This window comes from Macrotis lagotis, chromosome 2 (genome assembly GCF_037893015.1).
Source record: "Macrotis lagotis isolate mMagLag1 chromosome 2, bilby.v1.9.chrom.fasta, whole genome shotgun sequence".
Classification (NCBI taxonomy): domain Eukaryota; kingdom Metazoa; phylum Chordata; class Mammalia; order Peramelemorphia; family Peramelidae; genus Macrotis; species Macrotis lagotis.
The window spans coordinates 127,286,376-127,306,628 of NC_133659.1; the positions used below are offsets into that span (position 1 = coordinate 127,286,376).

Consider the following 20,253-nt stretch of genomic DNA (forward strand, 5'->3'; position numbering starts at 1 on the left):
TGGCAAATAATTAAACCCATAAAACTTAGGAAATAACTTCATGTTTTTAAGCTAGCTCCCAATTTACTATTGTTGTTTATTTGTTTTCATTCATGTCTGACTCTTCATGACCCTTTTATGGGGTTTTAAATATTTTTTAATATTTTTGATTTTTAAAATTTTTTATTATTTAAGGCAATGGGTTTAAGTGACTTGCTTAAGGTCACACAACTAGGCAATTATTACGTGTCTGAGGCTGGATTTGAACTCAGGTCCTCCTGACTCCAGGGCCAGTGCTCTATCCACTGTGCCACCTAGCTGCCCCCAATGGGGTTTTTAAAGATAACTGCAATAATTTGCTATTTCCTGGTCCTCTTCATTTTTTTAGATGAGTAGCTGAGGCAAATAGGGTTAAGTCATTTGCCAGGGCCACACAACTAGTAAGTGTTTGAGGCCAGATTTGAACTCATGAAGATAAGCCTTCCTATTGTATCACCTTGCTGTCTAATTTACTATGTTTTACTAATTTTTTTCTTTTCTTTCCCTTCCTTTTAAACTAATGTTATATCTGCTATAAAGAAGATGAAACCACTTTTTTTTTTTTGGAATATCTTTGTCTTTAATTTAATTTTATTACATGCAAAAATAGTTTTTAATTCTGTTTTTGAGTTCTACATTTTTCTACCACTCTACTTTTCCTCTCTCTCTCTCTCCCAATGGTAGTAAGCAATCTGATACAGGTTGTACATATACAGTCAAATTTTACTTATTTCCATATGTCATGTTGAGAAAGGAAAAATTAGAATTAAAGGGGGAAAAACATGAGAAAGAAAGAAAAAACATAATTTTTAAAAAGTGTACATAGTTTGCTTTGCTCTGTATTCAGACTCCACAGTTTGTTTTTTTTTTTCCTGGATGTGGATGGCAAATTCCATCACAGCTGTTTTAGGATTGTCCTTGATTACTGAACTGCTGAGAGGAGCTGCATCCATCATAGTTGATCATCTCACACAATGTTGCTGTTAATGTGTACAATGTTCTTCTGATTCTGCTCACTTCACTCAGCATCAGTTCATGCAAGTCTTCCAGGCTTTTCTGAACCACTCAAGATTTCTTACAGAACATTGGTACTCCATCATGTTCATATATCACAATTTATTTAGTCATTCCCCAACTGATGGGCATCCCCTCAGGGAACATATCTTTGTTACTATTGCTTTTAAAAAATATCCTTAAGAACATAATTTCTTTCTTTAAGGATATATATATATATATATATATATATTTTGTTTTGTTTTGTTTTATTTTAGAAAGATTTTGAGTTTTACAATTTTCCCCCTAATCTTGATCCCCCCCCCTCCACAGAAGGCAATCTGTTAGTCTTTACATTGATTCCATGGTATACATTGATCTAAGGTGAATGTGATGAATACCTTAAGGAAAAAAAAATAAAGCATCAGCTCATGCAAATCCTTCCAGGCTTCCCTGAATTCCCATCCCTCCTGGTTTCTAATAGAACAATAGTGTTCCAAGGGATACATACATACATACATATATATATATGTATATATATATACATATATATATACATATATATGTATATATATGTATATATGTTTCATTTTATAACCTCTTATGTAATATATGTATAATCATGATGACAGTGTAATATCTATTTTATATTAACAGATCAAATATCATTTTGGTTCTATTTTCTTATCTTATTTATATACATAAGTCTTCAGATTCTATGACATGATACTTGTAATTAATTTGAATTTTTAGAAACACAAGTTAATGCATTTGAAAACTAACCAAGCATCTGGTTTTTATATAGTTCACACCTGTGATATGATGATTTCAGCCATTCAGTCATAGAACAACACCATGTCAAGAGTGCATGGCTTTGAAGCAGACATTCTTCTACACTTTTCTGCTTGACAACCATGTGAAAAATCCCAATTACTGGAAATTTGAGAAGGATGCAGTTACTTATGAACATGGACATTGAAAAAAAGGCTTCCTAAATCAAAACCATGCTGGGTTGCAATAGACCAAATCTGTATACCATAAAACTTTCAAGATCAATGTAACTAAAAAAAAATTTATCCATGGTTAGAAAAGGCAGCTTAAACAAAACACTATTGTTAAAAGTAACTAAAGTGAAACAGCTGGCAGCCAATGCAACAAATGTGGAACATGACTGGAAACTATTCAACTGAAAATGCCTAGATGCATGTTCAGAGCCAATATTAGTTGGCTTATATGTTATGTTTCTATGTACACATTTGATATTTAAATTCTTACACAATACTTTGACAATTGAATAGATGAATATCGTGTTTACTTTTAAAAGATCTATCAGCACCTTTTGTAAGGCAAACCTCATTTTACTGTGGTTAAGCTTTATTATTCTTTGCAGATATTGCAGTTCCCTTTTATTTTATAGATTGAAGGTTTGTGGCAACCCTGTGTTGAGCAAGTCTCTTGGAGTCATTTTCCAAGTGGTATGTGCTTACATTAGGTTTCTGTGTCACATTTTGGTAATTATTACAATATTTCAGACTTTTTCATTGTTATTATATTTGTTATCATGATCTGTCATCAGTGATCTTTAATGTTATGTTATAATTGTTTTGGAGCTTTATGCATTCATTTAAAATAGAGAACTTAATTGATAAGTGGTGTATGTGTTCTAATTGCTGATCAACTATTCCCCCCCTCCCTTTGGGCCTTCATATTCCCTGAGACACAATAATATTGAATAATATTGATAAAGTAGTGGTAGGATTTGGAAAGATTAACTCCAATTTTGAAAGTTATGCCATGGGTAAAATGCATCAAACAGCATCACATGCTACAGAGATATCTTTTGTGGAAGAGTCATTTGATGTGGCAAATTTCATTGTCTTAATTTTTTTTTTTAGGTTTTTGCAAGGCAAATGGGGTTAAGTGGCTTGTCCAAGGCCACATAGCTAGGTAATTATTAAGTGTTTGAGACCGAATTTGAACTCAGGTGCTCCTGACTCCAGGGCTAATGCTTTATCCACTGCGCCACCTAGCCGCCCCTCATTGTCTTATTTTAAGCCACCCCTCAGCCTTTAGCAACCACTACTCTGATCAGTCAGCAGCCATCAACATCAAGTTAAGTAAAAAGATTATGACTCATTGAAGGGTCAGATGATGTTTAGCATTTTTTAAGCAAAAAGTATTTTTTAATTATGGCATTTGCATTTTAAAAGTCATAATACTTTTGCACACATTTAGGTTACAGTAGAGTGAAAACATAACTTTTATATGCATTGGGAAAGCAGTGACTTGCTTTATTTTGATATTTGCTTTGTTATGGCATCTCATCTAAACCCACAATATCTCTGAGATATGCCTATACTATTATACCAGTTACACCAGTTATACTATTGCTGTGGGGGTGGCAGAATTTATATCTGTAATTTGCTGATATAAACTCCACTACCCTCACAGCACCAGAACTCTGTATTGTGAGAAAGTGTAAAGTAAATTAATTAACATAGCCTTTTACATCTTCACCTTTACACACAGAAGAAGGTAGTATGTTTTATTACATTTTTCTAGGACAATGATTGAGCATTAATATGAGTTTAACTGCCTTAAATTTTTTAATGAAATATTAACATCGAACAGAAATATAACCATTTATATTTCAGCTAGTTAATTTCAGCATATGGGAAATCACAAATTATTGTCCTCTTCCTTTAAGTACTTATCAAGATTCTGTATACATTTTAACGAACTTTTTTTACCCCTCCTCCCTTATCCAATTAGTTGTCAAATCTTGACAATATTACCTTTATAATACCTCTTGAATCTATGTCTTTTTCCCTATGGCACTGGTTCTTCTGGTTTCATCCCTTTACAATAATCTGCTGGGTGAACTTTGCCTGAAGCATCTTCTCCCATGATGAAAGGGTGGCATTTTAATAACTTTTCTAGTCTGTTTTAAAGTGATTTTGTAGAATGGTTGAATTAATCCATTAACATTTGTATGTCTTTCTCCTTCCAAATATGATTGATTTTATTTCTTGGTCATGTTTGCCAATGCTTGATGTGAGGTGATATAGCAGAGTTATTTCAACTTTCATTTTTCCTAGTAGAGATTTGGTAATTATTTTGTATGGTTTTTGATTGTTTGCATTCTTTTGAAAACTGTAAAGATTCTTTAACCATTTGTCTATTTGAGAATGATTTTGAGTATTATTATGTCTTCATAATTTTCTTGAATATCTTAAATTCTGTGATTTCTGAGATGTAATTTCAAGAGGAAAAAATTGTGCCTTCCTTTGTCAGACCATGTAATCTGATTTTTTGTTTCAGATAAATTTTTTCATTACCACAGTTTATCTCAGGTAATTAAGACGATAATTTTCTCCTCCTCCTTTGTTTTCTCTCTTATCCATAAAACAACTTATTCACAATTTCTTTCATTCTTTTCCATCCCCAGGGACTAAATCTGTTTTACCCTAGTTGGTCAAAGATCCAAAGTTACTCTGTAACCTATTTACCCAGATGATTCAACATGACAGTCTGTAAAATTGAGAACTTATAGAAGAAAAGAAGATATTAAAATATAGTTCATTCTTCTATCCTATTTTATTAAAAACCTAGGGAAAGAGGAATTCCTTTGGAAATAGATATTATCCTTTAAATTCATTGATCTAACTTTGACCTCAAATATGTACTTATACTTAAGGGGCCTTTATCTTTTAGGCAAGAGATGAGATTAGATTAATTTTAAAAATGACTACTGATGTTATTGACTATTGGATTATCCTGAAGTATTTATAATGATGCTTCATATACATACAAACACACATACACATACACACCCCAGACCCACTATTTATATTTAGGTCTTTAAAAGAGATTTTTCAGTTTGCTTTTTGTAGCTATATTCAGAATTGCAGAATCAAAAGTCCTCAAGGTGGCCTTCTTTTGTTAGCTGAAAATGCTTTTGCTTTTGGAAGTACCACATTGCTTTACTATGGCATGGTTCCTACTCCCTACCTCCTTGCTCCTAAATCTAAATCTGATCTAACATGGACTTCAAGTCATTTGCATAAGACTTTCCTCATTGGTAGAAAATTATTTGAAGGTTGCACTAAGTATAACTTATTAATGAACTTGAAGAAGAAAAAAAGCAAACTTTTAGCCTCTTCCATTTAAACACAGATGGGACCATTTTGTCTTTTTTTAAAGCTAAAATATAAATAATTTAATAGTATTATTTCTTCTTTGCTACAATCATTGCAGGTCTAAGGACCTAACCTGTCAGTCCCCCTTGCTGGGACAGTTTCTCCCTGTTCTCAACTCTCCCATTTTAAAATAACTGTGCATGCATAATACATGTATGTATGTAAAGGCATACATGCATGCTTATATATGTGTTATGAAATAATTTTATGTATGTAAAGGCATACATGCATGCTTATGTATATATTATATGTGTGTTATGAAATAATTTTAAGAATTTGGAACAGCTTTTATTTGGATAAGTGGTATAGATATGTAGGAGCCTAGGGAACTTGCAAATGGTTTCTCTGTCCCCAATTTGTCTTTGCTCTTCCTTATTTTATATATTATTGCCAGAGTAGTCTTCCTAATGCATACCTCTGATCACATCATTCCTGTTATCACACTTTTATTGATTCTTCATCATCTCCTGTTTCAAGTCCAATTTCCTAAGCTTAGCATTCATGGTTCTCCACAAACTGACTAACTTTCCAACTCTTGCCTCATACAATTCATATTCCCTACACTCTAGTCAAATCTGCTTTTGCTTGTTCATGATTTCTCACCTTTTTCTGTGCCCTTGTGACTATCTATCTCATTCCTTTGCCTGAAATGTCCTGATTCGCCTTTGCACATAGTTGGTATGCATGCTTGAGTGCATGTATGTATGTGCATGTGCGTGTGTGTGTGTGTGTGTGTGTGTGTGTATGTGTTTGTGTGTGTGTGCGTGTTGCCTTTTTGGTCGATTGATTGAAATTCTCCTCAACCTTTTGGCTCATATACTATCTTCATGAATCCTTCCTTGATTCTCTTAGCCAAAAGTGATCTTTCTTTCCTTAGCAAAAAGGTTCCTTAGAACGTTTTCCAGAACTTTGTTTTATATTTTTCATTCTGCTTTGCTATATTTTCACATACGAATTTCTCTCTTCTACTAAATTATAAACAGGTCATGTTCTTGTGACATTTATTTTGGTATTCTCTGTGGTATCTAGCACAGTGTCTGATACATCATGACCATTCAAGAAATACTTGCTGAATTTTTAACACTTACTACTCAAACTCAGGAGAGATCCATTCTTCACCTTCACTCTGTAGCCTTCTGAGCCATAAATTAATGAACTTTATAAATATAGTTATCCCCTCCATATCATGACTTTTCTTATTGTGGTTTTAATAAATGTGTAAGAAATTAAGTTAGAATTTTTTGAGAGTTTTGGAGAAACCTCAGATAATACAGAAAAAATTTAGAAACTCAGAAATCCATAAAATATACATTTAATATAATATCAACATATTTGATCCTAATAATAATTCCTGCAGTCCAATAATAATTCAGACTTCTCTGATATGAAGGGAGGGCCAAAATTTTACAAGAGTTTTCCAGATTGGGGGGGTACATCTTTAACCCCCATATTGTGGAAAGGACAACTATAATACCTCTGAGAAACTCTCAATATGAAGGAGAAAAATAGAGATGCTACTCAGTTGCTTGGGAGAAATAGTAAAGACTTAGAGAAAACTTATCTAGAAGAATAGTAATGATGTCCCTCTTGGCTACCCCTATTGAGACTTCTTGTAGCCACTTTTCCCTGACCTCTCCTCCTTCCTCCATCCTCTCTATTATTAGTTTCTCTTGTTTGGGCAAGAGGGAAGTAGGGGAAAATGTGTTATTTTAATTGAGTGCTGAGAGAGTTCTTTAATGTTAATGGAAATGAGATTAATGTGATTAGAAAGAATAATTCTAATTTGGAAACAATGAAGGACATAGATTTGCAAAATGATCTTATCATTTATATGTTTATATACCTTAGTTCAAGCATAGTGTGCAGTTTAATTGAAAAATAGGGTGCAGCTTGGTGACACAGTGAATAGAGCGCCAAGGGAAGACCTAAACTCAAATCCGGCCTCAGACACTTAATAATTACTTAGTTGTGTGACCTTGGGCAAGCGACTTAACCCCAATGCCTTGCAAAAAGCAAAGAAAAAAAGTAGTCATAGGTGTTTTGCACATGTTTCTGATACCAGTATTGTCTTCAATATCACCCCTCAAATACTGTTACTTTTAAAAATTTGTTAACTTTTTCAAAGGACCTCATTTCATTGTATCCTTTTCATACAAGGATTAAATAGATTTTGCTCACGGTTCCTTTGAATGTTATTCTGTTTTCTCTTTTCATCCTGTAAAGTTTTTATTTCCTTGCTCTCTTCTTGATCTATCTGCTAGTAACCTGTTCCTGATCTCAGGTTTGGTATAAAAGGCCTGCTCAGATTCTGATTCTTGGCAGTGATATTTTTTCTTTTATAGTTGAGTCATTCATCAGTACTTGAGGATAGTTTTGAGTCACCATTTGTTTCCCAGCAACTTAGTGTTTCACACAAATACCATTTTCACTGACTGAGATATGAATGCTCGGATATTGATTTCTGCTTCCTTTGATAGAATCAAAGTAGATTTTTAGCTTGCTCTTTAGCTTGTAGTTATGTGCTTAATTCCTTAATCACACAAAATTCTTCAGTTATTTTTTAAAATTGCATTAATCAGTCAGCAATGAATTGATAAAAGATTCATTAACTTGCCATTAACCCATCATCATTTAGATAGATTCCACCACAAGGAAAAAAGTGGTTTAGATGCACCACAGCTCATAGTGTCCTCTGATCTTGGAATTAGTTGAAGAAGGCAGTAGTGATTTTGAGACAATATTGGGAGGTCTGGAATGGGTAGCACATTAGTAGAGGCTGACATATCTGCTTCTTTTGGCATATTTACAGTGGGACTTACTTTTTATTAACTCTAGGTTAGTATTTTTAGTACATTTGTTTATATGCATGTATGTTTATATATATGAGATAAATGCATATATGTACGTGTATACATGTATATATACATATTACACATAAATATACAAATAATTTGCCATCATTTGGGGGTTTGGAGAGATTGCAGTAATTCTTTTAGATTTTTTCCCCTAGTTTTCTTGCTTGTACATATGGCACTCAGTAATGCTTAAATTATGTTCATAGATCTCTGATTCAATGGGAAGATATACTGTAGTGTCTTTAAAGTATTCTAAAGCAGGCATTTGGAAAAGAATATGGTATACTTCAATAGCCAATGAAGATCAAGCTGAATTTGATTTAGAAAACATTAATTTATCCAGTAAAGAGTCTTATTTTTTTGAAATATCTTGAAATAATGGCTATGAAACAGAGTAATCAGCATCAAAGTACCTTTTTATAGGACTCTACATCTGATTATGTTAAGAGTTTTCAGTTTTTATAGTTAGTACTTAGATGCCTTAATATTAACAAAATTTAAAGAGAGACTAACATTTCTGTTTTAAAAAAAAATATTTTATTTCTTTAGGTTTTTTTTTTTTTGTAAGGCAATGGGGTTAAGTGGCTTGCCCAAGACCACACAGCTAGGTAATTATTAAGTGTCTGAGGTTAGATTTGAACTCAGGTACTTCTGACTCTAGGGCAGGTACTCTATCCACTGTACCACCTGGCTGCCCCAGCATTACTTCACTCTTGAAGAATATTTTTTGATAACTTTTGAGTGATGGAATGAAAATACTATTTCCTAATATATTGGGTGAAAACTATATAGCATTAATGACTAGAATGAACATTTACTATCCAATAAGAATGAAATTTTTCTCCTTATACGTGACTGAGGCAAGTTGATCATTTTTTAGTTTCAAAAAAGGAATGTGGTTGCTTCCAACAAAACTTCTAATATTTTGAAAAAATGACTATTGAGGGAAAAGGATCTTCAGTTTAAAAGTGTATTTTAACTTTGGGGTTGAGAGTATTTTTAGCTCAGTCACTGTCACTTATTTTTGATACTGTTTAAGTGATTGAAAATTTTATTCCTACTTGCCAGCTTTTATTGAATCTCATTTAAACATTTGACCAAAGAAGCCTCTACATTACCATGATCTACATAGATACATTACACTTTCATTGGGTCAGTGTTTAATTTTCAAATGGCAGAGACCAGCCAAAAATTCCTTCACTGAGATTCCTTCCGGCTCAGATGAGACTAAATAGTTACAGGCTGTGTTGCTGTCATTCATTACAGATCCAGGTATGGCTGCTTACTGCTTTTAATTTTCTTTTTCTGAACTTAAAAGCAGTGTTTGCTTTTTTCCCCCGAGAGGCAAATGATAATATGTCTGAAATTCCAGAAACTCTAGGCAATGGGCCTTTTTGACTGGATACAACTGAGCTTTGTCTTGAGCCAAATGAAGGATTATAGCAATCATCAACTCCAACCCTTGCATTTTAAAAATGTGGAAATCAAGGCAATTGAGGTGAAGTGATTTTCTCGATGCTCACAGATAGCAGATCTAGAAACTGAACCCAGATCCTCTTATTAGAGTTATTTGGAGAGCTTGTTGACAGTCATATTGAGGTAGCCAAATGGGGTGGTGGATAGAGCACTGAATTTGAAATCAGGAGGACTAGTAGGTGACTGGAGCAAGTCATGTAATCTCAAACAGTCTTCTCTGTAAAATGGGATAATAATAATAATAACTTCACAGGGTTAAATAGTATTCATTTAACATTTTGCAAACATCAAAGCATTATATAAATGTTATTTATTATTATTATTATTATTATTATTATTGTTATTATTGTTATTACCATAGATTATTATAGAAAATTGGGGTTATTTTCAGGGTCTTTCCCTAATCTTTGAATGTTATCAGGGGACAATTGTCCAGTACCCCTTGATATCACTGTCAGAGACTGTTGAGTTAGATGGATTACCAGTTTAGTCTCATATTAATTCCTAGGTTAAAGCTTTTATTTTTTTTGGTTACATGTAGAAGAAACAAAGATTTAACCCAACATTTATTATTCGTCAAAACAATTAGCCTCTTATACCCAAAGACCTTTTAGTGGACTTTTCTTAGGATATTAATTACTAAATTCTTAACTGTTTTAGCCCTTTTTTTCCCTTTTAAGCAATTATATTAAAAAGTAATTCTAAAAGTGATATTTATTCTTTCTTTTCATTTCTCTATTTTGCTGCCTTTTTCTTTCCACTCCCAAACCCCTAACTAGTCTATTTTTAATAGCAGGTAACTTTTTTTTTTTTTTTTTTTGTGGTAAGTGCTTTCACCAATTTGATCAGCCTTTGAAAAGGCTATTTTTCTGATTGGCTCATGGAGTGAGATTTCCTTTTATTCCTTTTTTAAAATGGTTAGAAATAATTAGTGTATGTTTATGACTGTAGGATCTGCTTTTTCCCTGTCACTCTATATCTGTGCCACTTCTTTACCTTCACCATCATCACCTTCTGCTGTATCAAGACATCAAAAGCAGCATGTGTGAGCTTGTGTTAAAATAATTCTTCCTTCACTATTTTTAGTCATCACATGCTATCTTTCCTATGCCATTTTAAAGAACAATTATTTACTTGGCACTTAGAGTCACCAAAGTGACATAGAAAAATGCTTAATAATCCTTATATTAACAACATGATTATAATAGCCAAAATGTGTTCCTCAACTTTAGGTGGTTACTTATTTTAAACAATATTTCATGCAGTAAATTTCTAGTATGATTGGAAAATTAGCTCCATTCCCATGTAGTTAGTCATTGAGCAAATCTGCATATTTTCCCATGAGTTATTTTTTAATTAAGAGGTACAGATTTATTAAAGGGATAAAGCAGTTATCACTATTTGAATAGATTGAGAGGAAGAATATTACAAGGAGTATTAAAAAATAAAAGTTTCTTTGATTTTCTTTAAATCAAACAAAAGTGAAAAAATTTTCAGTATTTCTAAATACTTAAACTTTAGTAATTTGCCTGCCATATAAATTTGTGCTTCATCCAAGTTTTTTCCCTCTACCATATCCTGCTGTTCTGAAAGAAAGGATTTCCACTTGACTGCTGCTGATCATTAAGTATGTTGAAAAGGAATTTTGGAAGGTAACGGTTAGAAATTTCTGATTACCATAAATGGACTTCCAAATCATCTTATTAACTTGATATATGAATAACCTGGGGAAAATCAGTAGGATTTCATTCACCTTTGACCCCAAAGGTTATAAATGTTATAATTTAGTATAGCTATTAGAAACAATACTTCTTGAAGTATAATTTCAAAAACCCTCAAAAATGTATTTTTAATTTTTTCTGATGTAATTAAACTAATAACTCTCCTGGTTGTATTCTTTATTTAACTTCTTGAAACCTCTTTAAAATAGAGTTTTTCTATTCCTCTTCCCTCAGTGAAAATATAATAAATAGAACATATACAGTGTGACTTCTAGTAGAGAATTCATTTAACTGTTTGTCATGAGTCATATTATTAGACAAGGGAGACTAGAAAAAGGTAGAGGGCGTTGGTTTAGATTTATTGAAGTTAATATCTTAACAAAAAGCTCAAAATTTATCACCTTTTGCATTTGAGAAAGTTTTCTTCACATGTAGCTTCTCAAATACTGTAGAATGTTACTTTTTGGTTTTTTTTTAATTTTGTAAGAGAGAACCAATAGAATAGACTCTTCCAAAATTGATTAGTAGAAACCTACTGAAAACATTAATTCAGAAGATTTTCCATTTTAGTGAAAGCAAATAGAAATTTTTCTTAAAGAACATTTTTCTTAAGATTGAGGAAATTTGCCCAATATACTTAGTATTAACAATTTGTACAGATGTTTAGCCAAAAGTCAGGAATACTTGCTTACTAAGATATACTTTCTTAGTTATTGTGTCCTTATTTAGTAACTGGCTTTGCATTTACTTTATAATTCCCTTTTTTTGGTCTTCAAAGCATTAAAAAAAATTTAGTACTAAATGTAAAAAAAGAAATTGTCCCTAGCATTAATTAAACCTTGCTATACCCCTTTTTCTAGCTAAATTCTTTAGCACAATTACAGATAGATATTCCTGATGAGTTGCAGGAATGTGTTACTATTTTAGTCACATCTTTATACTGTATTCTCTTGCATTCTTTAGTCCAAACTACCTCATTGTAATCTGTTATTAATGTAGCACCTCGTTGAGGAACCCCAACTAATCATAGAAGTAGAAAGCTAGCAAAAGTCATCAAGGCAAACACCAGGCCATCACAAGGTCATCAAGGTCTAGCATTTACCTCAGTAGGCATATGTCAACCTCTGCCTTCTCTCTATCCCTTTGTAAATAAAGGAAGAGAGTGGGAAGAGGCAAGCAAAGATCGTGGGAACTCTTATAGCCAGCTAAGCTCTCTCCTCTCCAGCTGTTGGTCTCTTGGCTGATCTATTTCCTCTCATTTCCTTTCTGTACCCCTTCCCCTACCAATCATTCTTCTGACATCCTTCCTTTATTTATAGAATGGACCTAGGATATAGATTGATATATTAGAACCCCTTTTCTTATGTACAAATGGGTGTGTGTGTGTGTGTGTGTGTGTGTGTAAATTAGAGCATAGAAAACTATAATTGAATTGACCTATACAGTACTTCTACTAAAAACAATATAGAATATGCCCTCATTATGCTGTATTCACTTATTTTTCATGAAATGGCAGTTTACATAATTTTAAAATATGTTCTGTAATTCTTTGACATAAAACCACAAGTTTATCACACTGAATATTAAGCATACCTTTGATGAACACAAGGGGCAAGCTAGATAGTATGGTAGATAGAGTGCTGGACCTGAAGTCAGGAAGACTCATCTTGAGTTCAAAGCTAACTTCAAACACTTGCTTTGTCCTTGTTTGCCTCACTTTCCTCATTTGTAAAATGAGCTGGAGAAAGAAATAGCAAAACATTCTAGTATCCTTGCCAAGAAAACCCCAAATAAGGTCATGAAGAGGTGAACAACAACAAAAGTGGGTTCCAAGAACCAAGATTAATAAACTGTTTTAATCTTTACAAATTATTGCTTCCATTTTTATCTTTCACTTTAACCCTCTCCTCAATTATTCTGATGTTTTTGCAGTGCTCTGTAATATTCTTCCAGATTTTGTTAATCTGGGGTCTCACTGATGTGAGTATTCTCTTCTACAATGCAGATTGGAATCTATTCATGAATAGTCATCCTGTGCTTCTCTTATCCATGACTTCCCAGAAATCCTCCATGTGGATCTACCCAAAATGCTAGGGGTCTTCTGGTTTACTTAACTTGGTGTGGTTGCCAATAGGACATTTGAGCTGTCTATAGACTATCCCTTATTCTTGTTACCGGACTGATTATGTTTCTTTCTGAAGCCAACCTTCTTTTGCACAGTCCTTGGCTTGTAACAGTGCTGCAGCCTAATCATACCACTGTCTTCTGGAGACTAATTCCATGACTTGTAGCCATAAAACATTGTTTATTATTGTTATTGAATCAGCTTGGTGTCAAAGTGGATAGAGCTCTGGATCTGGAATCGGGTAACTCCACTAGTTGTGTGACCCTTAACCTTTAACTGCCTCAATTCCACCATCTGAAAAATGAGGATAATAATTACACCTACCTCTCAGGGTAGTTGTGAAGATAAAAAGATAATTGTAGAGTGATTTTAATTTTGTATATTATTATTATTATTATCATCATCATCATCATCATCATTATTATCTAAAACATGGCTTTTTGTTTCAGAGAAAAGCTACTGGTCATTAGAAGCACTGTGCAATTTCCTAAAGGTTTGTCAGGCTAGCTTGTTCTTTTACTCAGTTCTGAGCCCAGTTCCCTAGTCCATTCATAGTGTTCAAGAAACATGTGTGGATGGGTCAAGTTGATGAGTTTAGCTCGTCCTAGTCTGAATTAACATTCCCCATCCCCCCTTCTCCCCAGCTACTTGATTTTTTTTCTTGGAAGTTAAGGGTAAATTCTTTGAAAGATTATATATCTCATTTTTGAAGTTTTCCTATAACTAATACATGATATAATCTGTACAATCTCATCTGCAAACAGAAACATCTGGAGGACTGTATCAGAATCTTTTTCCTCTGGACTCTGTATTAGATTTCCATGACAGAAATGGGTATCTTCAGTGAAGATATATCTTTTTTAATGTCTTTAATGGATTCTAATAATCAGATTAACAGTCTTTGTTAAATAGAAAAAAATCTTTGATAAACATATCAAGGAATGATATGATTTTTGGCATGTGCTTGTTAAACATTTTCCTCAATAAGAGGAAAAGCTATTAAGGTGGCATTTTGTTCTAGTCAGATGATTTTCTTATAGCTAATAAATAGTAAGCATAAGTGTGGTTTTCTGTTCACTACACATTTCAGTCAATTGCATGACTATAAAGATAAGACCTGCTATAGAATAACACTTGCAAAAACCTATCTTTTTGGCTGATACTGTCATAAAGGATTCCTTCTGTGTATGTGCAGAGTAGTCTCATTAAAAATTGTAGAAGTATATTATGTATTTGGCCAGTCCCCTGGGAGTTTATCTTTGATATTAGAATAAAATAAGAGACTTAAAAGTTAGCAACAAAAGATTTACTTAGTCATAGCAAGAAAAGGATATGTGTTAAGGACAGCTTGAGTTCTTTTTAGCTGCCCATTGGTTTTTTTGTGTTTGTTTGCTACCTAAGAATCAGAGAAAATGCCTTGAATCTTCATACCTCTTTTGTTCTCAAGTGACTAGAGATGCTATATTTAGTCCCCTTAGTCCATCTAGTCTCAAGGATGGTTCTTGTATCTTATTTTAAGGAAAAACTGGTCTAATTTGCTTGGATCTGGAGTTAGGATTTTTTTTTAAACTAGAAAAGCAAACTTATGAGTTGCCTTTTGACCATCTCTGTTACTTTTTTTTGGAACATGTTCAGAGATTTTCTTCTAAATCTAATAGGTATCTTAAATTCTTTCAGATAACTTACTAGTTTATTTTTCAATGCCTTTAAAATTGTGTCACTTCCAATACAAAATCTCTGTGTGCACATAGTCTAGTCTGTTTTTTTTCCTGTTTTATTTCTATTTCCCCATATACCATATTTAGGTCTATGATATTAGTAGTGACTCTGCTATCATCGATGGAGAAAATAGTTTGCTGTATTGATCTTCACAAATATTTTCTGTTTGTTACCCATTTATTTCCCTCTTTGCAGTCTTATCTTTTGAGTACCTCAGATAATTTTGCTTAGTAGTCTCTTGTCATAACTTTTGTAAACTTGTTTTATATTCCTTTTGGAAATTTTATGAGGTTATTTAATTTTCTACCATTTTCCCCCATTAAAAATTTTAAAATGAGCTTAATATTTTAAAATCATTGTTGCCCTTTGCTACCATGTGTTTCTGCTTGGCAATGAGATTGAATGATTGCTGGCTAGGGTGGTTTCTATACTCTTTTTTGCCTCCTTATTATGGCAATTGTTTTTATGTAGCTCAAATTACTTAGGAATTAGTTACTTCTGTTCCTGCTAAGTAAATCTCATTTTCTTAACTGTTGAATGAACTAGAAGTATCTAATTTTGTTCTACTATTGGACCTAAACTTCCAGGGAATTGATCTGAGTCCAGTCTAACTCAGACCACCAGAATTCTTGAATTCTTTCCATTTGCCATTTGCCATCAGCCTTGCTGTAATGACTCTTCCTACCTGTTACAGTATCCACTAGACCAGACCTCCTGAAAACATGCTCCCAGTCTCTGGAGAAGTGAATCAATTTACCTTTTGAATTTCTGCTGTGGAAATTAGCTTTCCTCATTAATGATGCAGTCAGTGTAAATTCTTGTGACCTACTCACTTTCCTCAACAGCATACTTCACCTCTCATCTAGCATCTGTGCTGACCGTATTTCTGTCAGCTCTTTCACAGCCCTTCTCCTTCTCACCTGGAATAGTACCCTCTGAACCCAGACCTCCAGAATGGGTCTCTATCCTTGGTGAAGTTAATTTATTCAGCTTTGGAATTACCCTAGGGTAATGATTGGTAAGAAAGTGAGTAGAAATTTATGTAGTCCTTCCTGTCTAGTTGGCCCCTGACCTGTTCATGCTCCACATCCCATTCAATTGCCCACTCTAGCTATCTTGCCATTAGACTTGGCACAAAGGCTCCCCTTTCCTTCTTTTCATCGCTTGCTTCAAGCACAGAAATTAAATAAATACTGTTACTATTGCTTCTGGAAAGGGACTATCCTTTCTTCAGCTACCCTGTTGTTCAATTCACCATACCCGTAACTTTACAGACTTCAGTCCCCTACACTCCTGTCCACCATTCCATTTTATTTGGTGTTTCCTCCCATTATAGAATTTAATTTTATTAGGGTTGAGGGATCATTTCCTCAGCTTAATCGATTTTCTTTTCTCTGAACCAAGTATGGATTTTTACATGTTTCCTCTTTGAATGGTACCATATATTTATTTGTGTCTACAATTCATTTCCACCACTAGTCTATAATCTCCACAAAGGCAAAGAATATTAGAAGAAATTAGGATATAAGGTGTGAATTGACTCTGCTCTAATATATTTATCTAAATAAAATCACCTTTTACTGCCACCTAAGGATAGTCATCTTCAAGCTTTTAACCTTCTTCAAGACAAATGCTATGCAAGGAATCCCTGTGTTTCCATTTTCTTGTTTCTTCATCTTCAACAACTATAGGGAAATATTGAATCAAACTTTCTGTTTGTGACTACAAAGACCATATTTGTTACATTTTACTTCATCTCAAAATCCCATGAGATGAAGCACTTTGGGAGTTAAATCACAGAGTCTCTTAGAAGCCACCCCCCCCCCTTATTATTCTAACTGACTTGTAATTTGGGTGAACTCAGTAAAGGATAAAGTTAGTTAAAATAGTTTCCACTATAACAATGTGTTCAAAGATCTGACTGTTGACCAATTCCATTATGGTGTAACTCCAGAGCAATGAATTACAGTGGGCAGATTCTTGAATATAGTTATCATGAACTGTGCCTGTATAGGTGATTTATAATCCCTTCTCTCCACCCTCAAAGTTACAGTGACCAGATTCTTGATTTATAGTACTTCAGAGATGTAAGCACCTTGCATCCCTATTTGACTTTAGAAAATATCCTATTTAGCAATAAGGTCATAAACATTGATATTTTTGCCAAAGAAAGATTAAATTTGGTTCCAAACTTAAGACAAGCTAATAAATCTTCATAATGCCCTTGATTTAATTAATATCCATCTTACATTTCTTTTTTTGCCAAAACATCAATTATTTTCAATGCATTTAAAGTTTTTGCTTAGGGTTTTGCTTAGGGGTGTGGATCTGAATAGCCTCCTGGAATTTATATGACTTTTCATAAATCATAAAAGCATATAAGATTCCAAATAGTTACATGTGATACCTTTGTAACTATCTAATGTTAATGTGATGCCTCAGGTGTTAGAAACTTTTTACCATGGAAACTGATCAAAGGAAATTTTTCTCAAAATAAAATTTACCAGCATTTTCTTATCCACGGTTAATGTAACCATGAACACAGCTGTTCTCCACACACAATCTTAAAACTAGAAAAAAAATAACTGCACGAAGAAATCAGTTAAAATGTCCTTGTATATGTAAACCAGACACACATGTGGACTGAAATATCTTCAAGATTTTTAATTTATTTAGTGGTTTTCTGCCATTTTATTTATGCTTTTATTTTAATATTCAAGAGTCAATAAACTCCTTTCCCCCCTACAGGCATTTATTTATTCTTATATTAGGTATAAAACTAAGACTCAGATTAAAAATAACCAAATAGTTACCAAAGTTATTCTTTCTGAATTGTTACCAAAGCTTGCACAAGATTGAGCATCTGATGTAAAACTTTACAATCACTTTAAGGTCTAATTGGTTTTTTCTATGAATTATCTTTCCTGTTACTTCTTTATCTCTCACTCCCAAATATATGTAACAGATACAAAATAGAATACTCTCATCTTGTATCTGACATTAGGTTGGAGATTCAGGTTGAATACAACTGAATTTTAGATGGTTGTTCCTATAGGGAGACTGTTAAAGTATTTTTGAATGATGTAGAAATCTGGTCATTAACGTTTTAACCTACTATAATTTATCATGACTTTAACTGGAAATTAGAGAGTTGTATGTCAAAAGAAAGCACAAATTTATCTGGGAGCTAGGGAAGAAAGTTTTGTATGGTAAATGACAAAAATTGGTAGCTTATGATCTTGTATGTGGTAAGTTAATTATTAAATTGTTCACAATTCTTAGAAGAAAGTTCTTCAGTCTACAGTTTTAGTGTTGCAAAATGCATGAGTACTAGAAAATGTTACAGCTTAGGGGTCATTAAATATATTAGAAGAGAGGAGCAAAATATTGAGACCTACTATTAAATATGGCCTTTTCTATATTAGACATTTGTTTTTCTTGAAAATTTAATAAATTAATTTTATAATGAACAAGATAAAAATTTATAGTTTTGTCTCTTCATAAAATATAAAAAAATAAAACTCTTATAACAAATATTTATAAAACAAACTAATTTTTGCATTGATTATATAAAAAATAAATTTCAATCTCCACCCTAAATTCATATCTCTGAGAAGAGATGAATAGCATGTTTCATCATAGATCCTTTGTTCTGATCAGGGTTCTTAAAGTCTTTCAAGGTTGTTTGTCTTATAAATTGCTCTCCTTTTTTGTACTCACTATATATATTCAGAGATGTTTAATGTAAATATTGAATGAGAGACAGTTTTACAGTTGAACAATATTCTGTTCAATTCTGGACCATATGCTTTTATTATGAATAATATTTTCCTGGTTCTACTCACTTCAGATTGTATCAGTTCATGTAAGTTTTCTCAGGTTTTTCTGAACCCATCCTGCTCATCATTTCTTTTCTTTTTTTTTTCCTTAGGTTTTTTGAAGGCAAACGAGGTTAAGTGGCTTGCTCAAGGCCACACAGCTAGGTAATTATTAAGTGTCTGAGACCGGATTTGAACCCAGGTACTCCTGACTCCAGGACCAGTGCTTTATCCACTACGCCACCTAGCCGCCCTCACCATTTCTTATGGTACAATACTATTCCATCACAGTAATATGTCAGAATTTGTTCAGCCATTCCCTAATTGACAGACATCTTCCCAATTTCCAATTCTTTGCAAGAAAAAGATCTTTTAAAATAGTTTTGTACATATGGTTCTTTTCCTTTGATCTCTTTGGAATACAGACTTAGTTGTGATTTTTCTGGGCTAAGGGTATGAATAATTTTTTAGTACTTTGGGCAGAATTCCAAATGGTTCTTTAGAATGATTCAACTAGATCACAATTCTACCAGTAGTACATTAGAGTTCTTATTTTCCCATATGCCCCCTAGCATTTATAATTTTCCTTTTCTATCATGTTAACCAATCTGATAGATGTGAGGTGGTACCTCAGAGTTGTTACGTTTCTCTAATTATTAATGATTTAGACATGTTTTTCATAGAATAATAGATAGCTTTTATTTTTCCTTATGAAAATTACTATTCATCCTTTTATCATTTATCAAATGAGGAATGACTTTTATAATTTTCTCAGTTCCCTATAGATTTGAAAAGTGAGGACTCTATCATAAAAAACTTGCTGTAAATTCCATTATCTCCCAATTTCCTACTTTCCTTTTAATCTTGGCTACATTGGTTTTGTTTGTGCAAAATTTTAATAATTTATTTTTATAACTATGATCCTCTTTTTTGTTTATTCATAACAATTTTACCTTATGCATAAAACTCATGAGTAAATTTCCCCATGCTCCCTTAATTTACTTATGCTATCACCTTTTATGTCTAAATCATGTACTCATTTTGACTTTGGTATATTGTGTGAGATGTTGCTCTATGCCAAATTTTTGCCAAACTGCTTTTCAGTTTTCTCAGCTGTTTTTGATCAAATGGCAAATTCTTGTTCCTTAATCAAGTACTAAATTACTTTGGTCATCTAAGTACTATGCACTTAATCTGTTCCACTGATCCACTCCTCTATTTCTTAGCCAGTACCAGATTATTTCTATGGTTACTATGATTTGAAATCTAGTATTGCTTGGCTGCCTTTTTTCATATTTTTTTTATTGATTTCTTGATATTCTTGACTTT

At 33.0% G+C, this 20,253-nt stretch overlaps 1 protein-coding gene across 21 annotated transcripts in view; it reads left to right on the forward strand.

Annotated features, from left to right (window-relative positions):
• The window catches only part of DISP1 (dispatched RND transporter family member 1), a 242,376-nt gene that overhangs the window by 68,753 nt on the left and 153,370 nt on the right, over positions 1-20,253 (forward strand). For 5 of the 21 annotated variants that reach the window (XM_074222743.1, XM_074222742.1, XM_074222741.1 and 2 more), the window contains exon 1: positions 1,607-19,089. The exons of 7 other annotated variants lie outside the window; for them this stretch is intronic. Coding sequence is in view for 3 of the 14 variants with exons in the window: in XM_074222737.1 (XP_074078838.1) it covers positions 19,191-19,193 (3 nt within the window). In the remaining 11 variants the exon portion in view is untranslated. Of the gene's footprint in view, positions 1-1,606; positions 19,194-20,253 lie in introns of those variants that run through there. 9 more of the 21 variants (XM_074222748.1, XM_074222752.1, XM_074222751.1 and 6 more) reach the window with 3 other exon arrangements.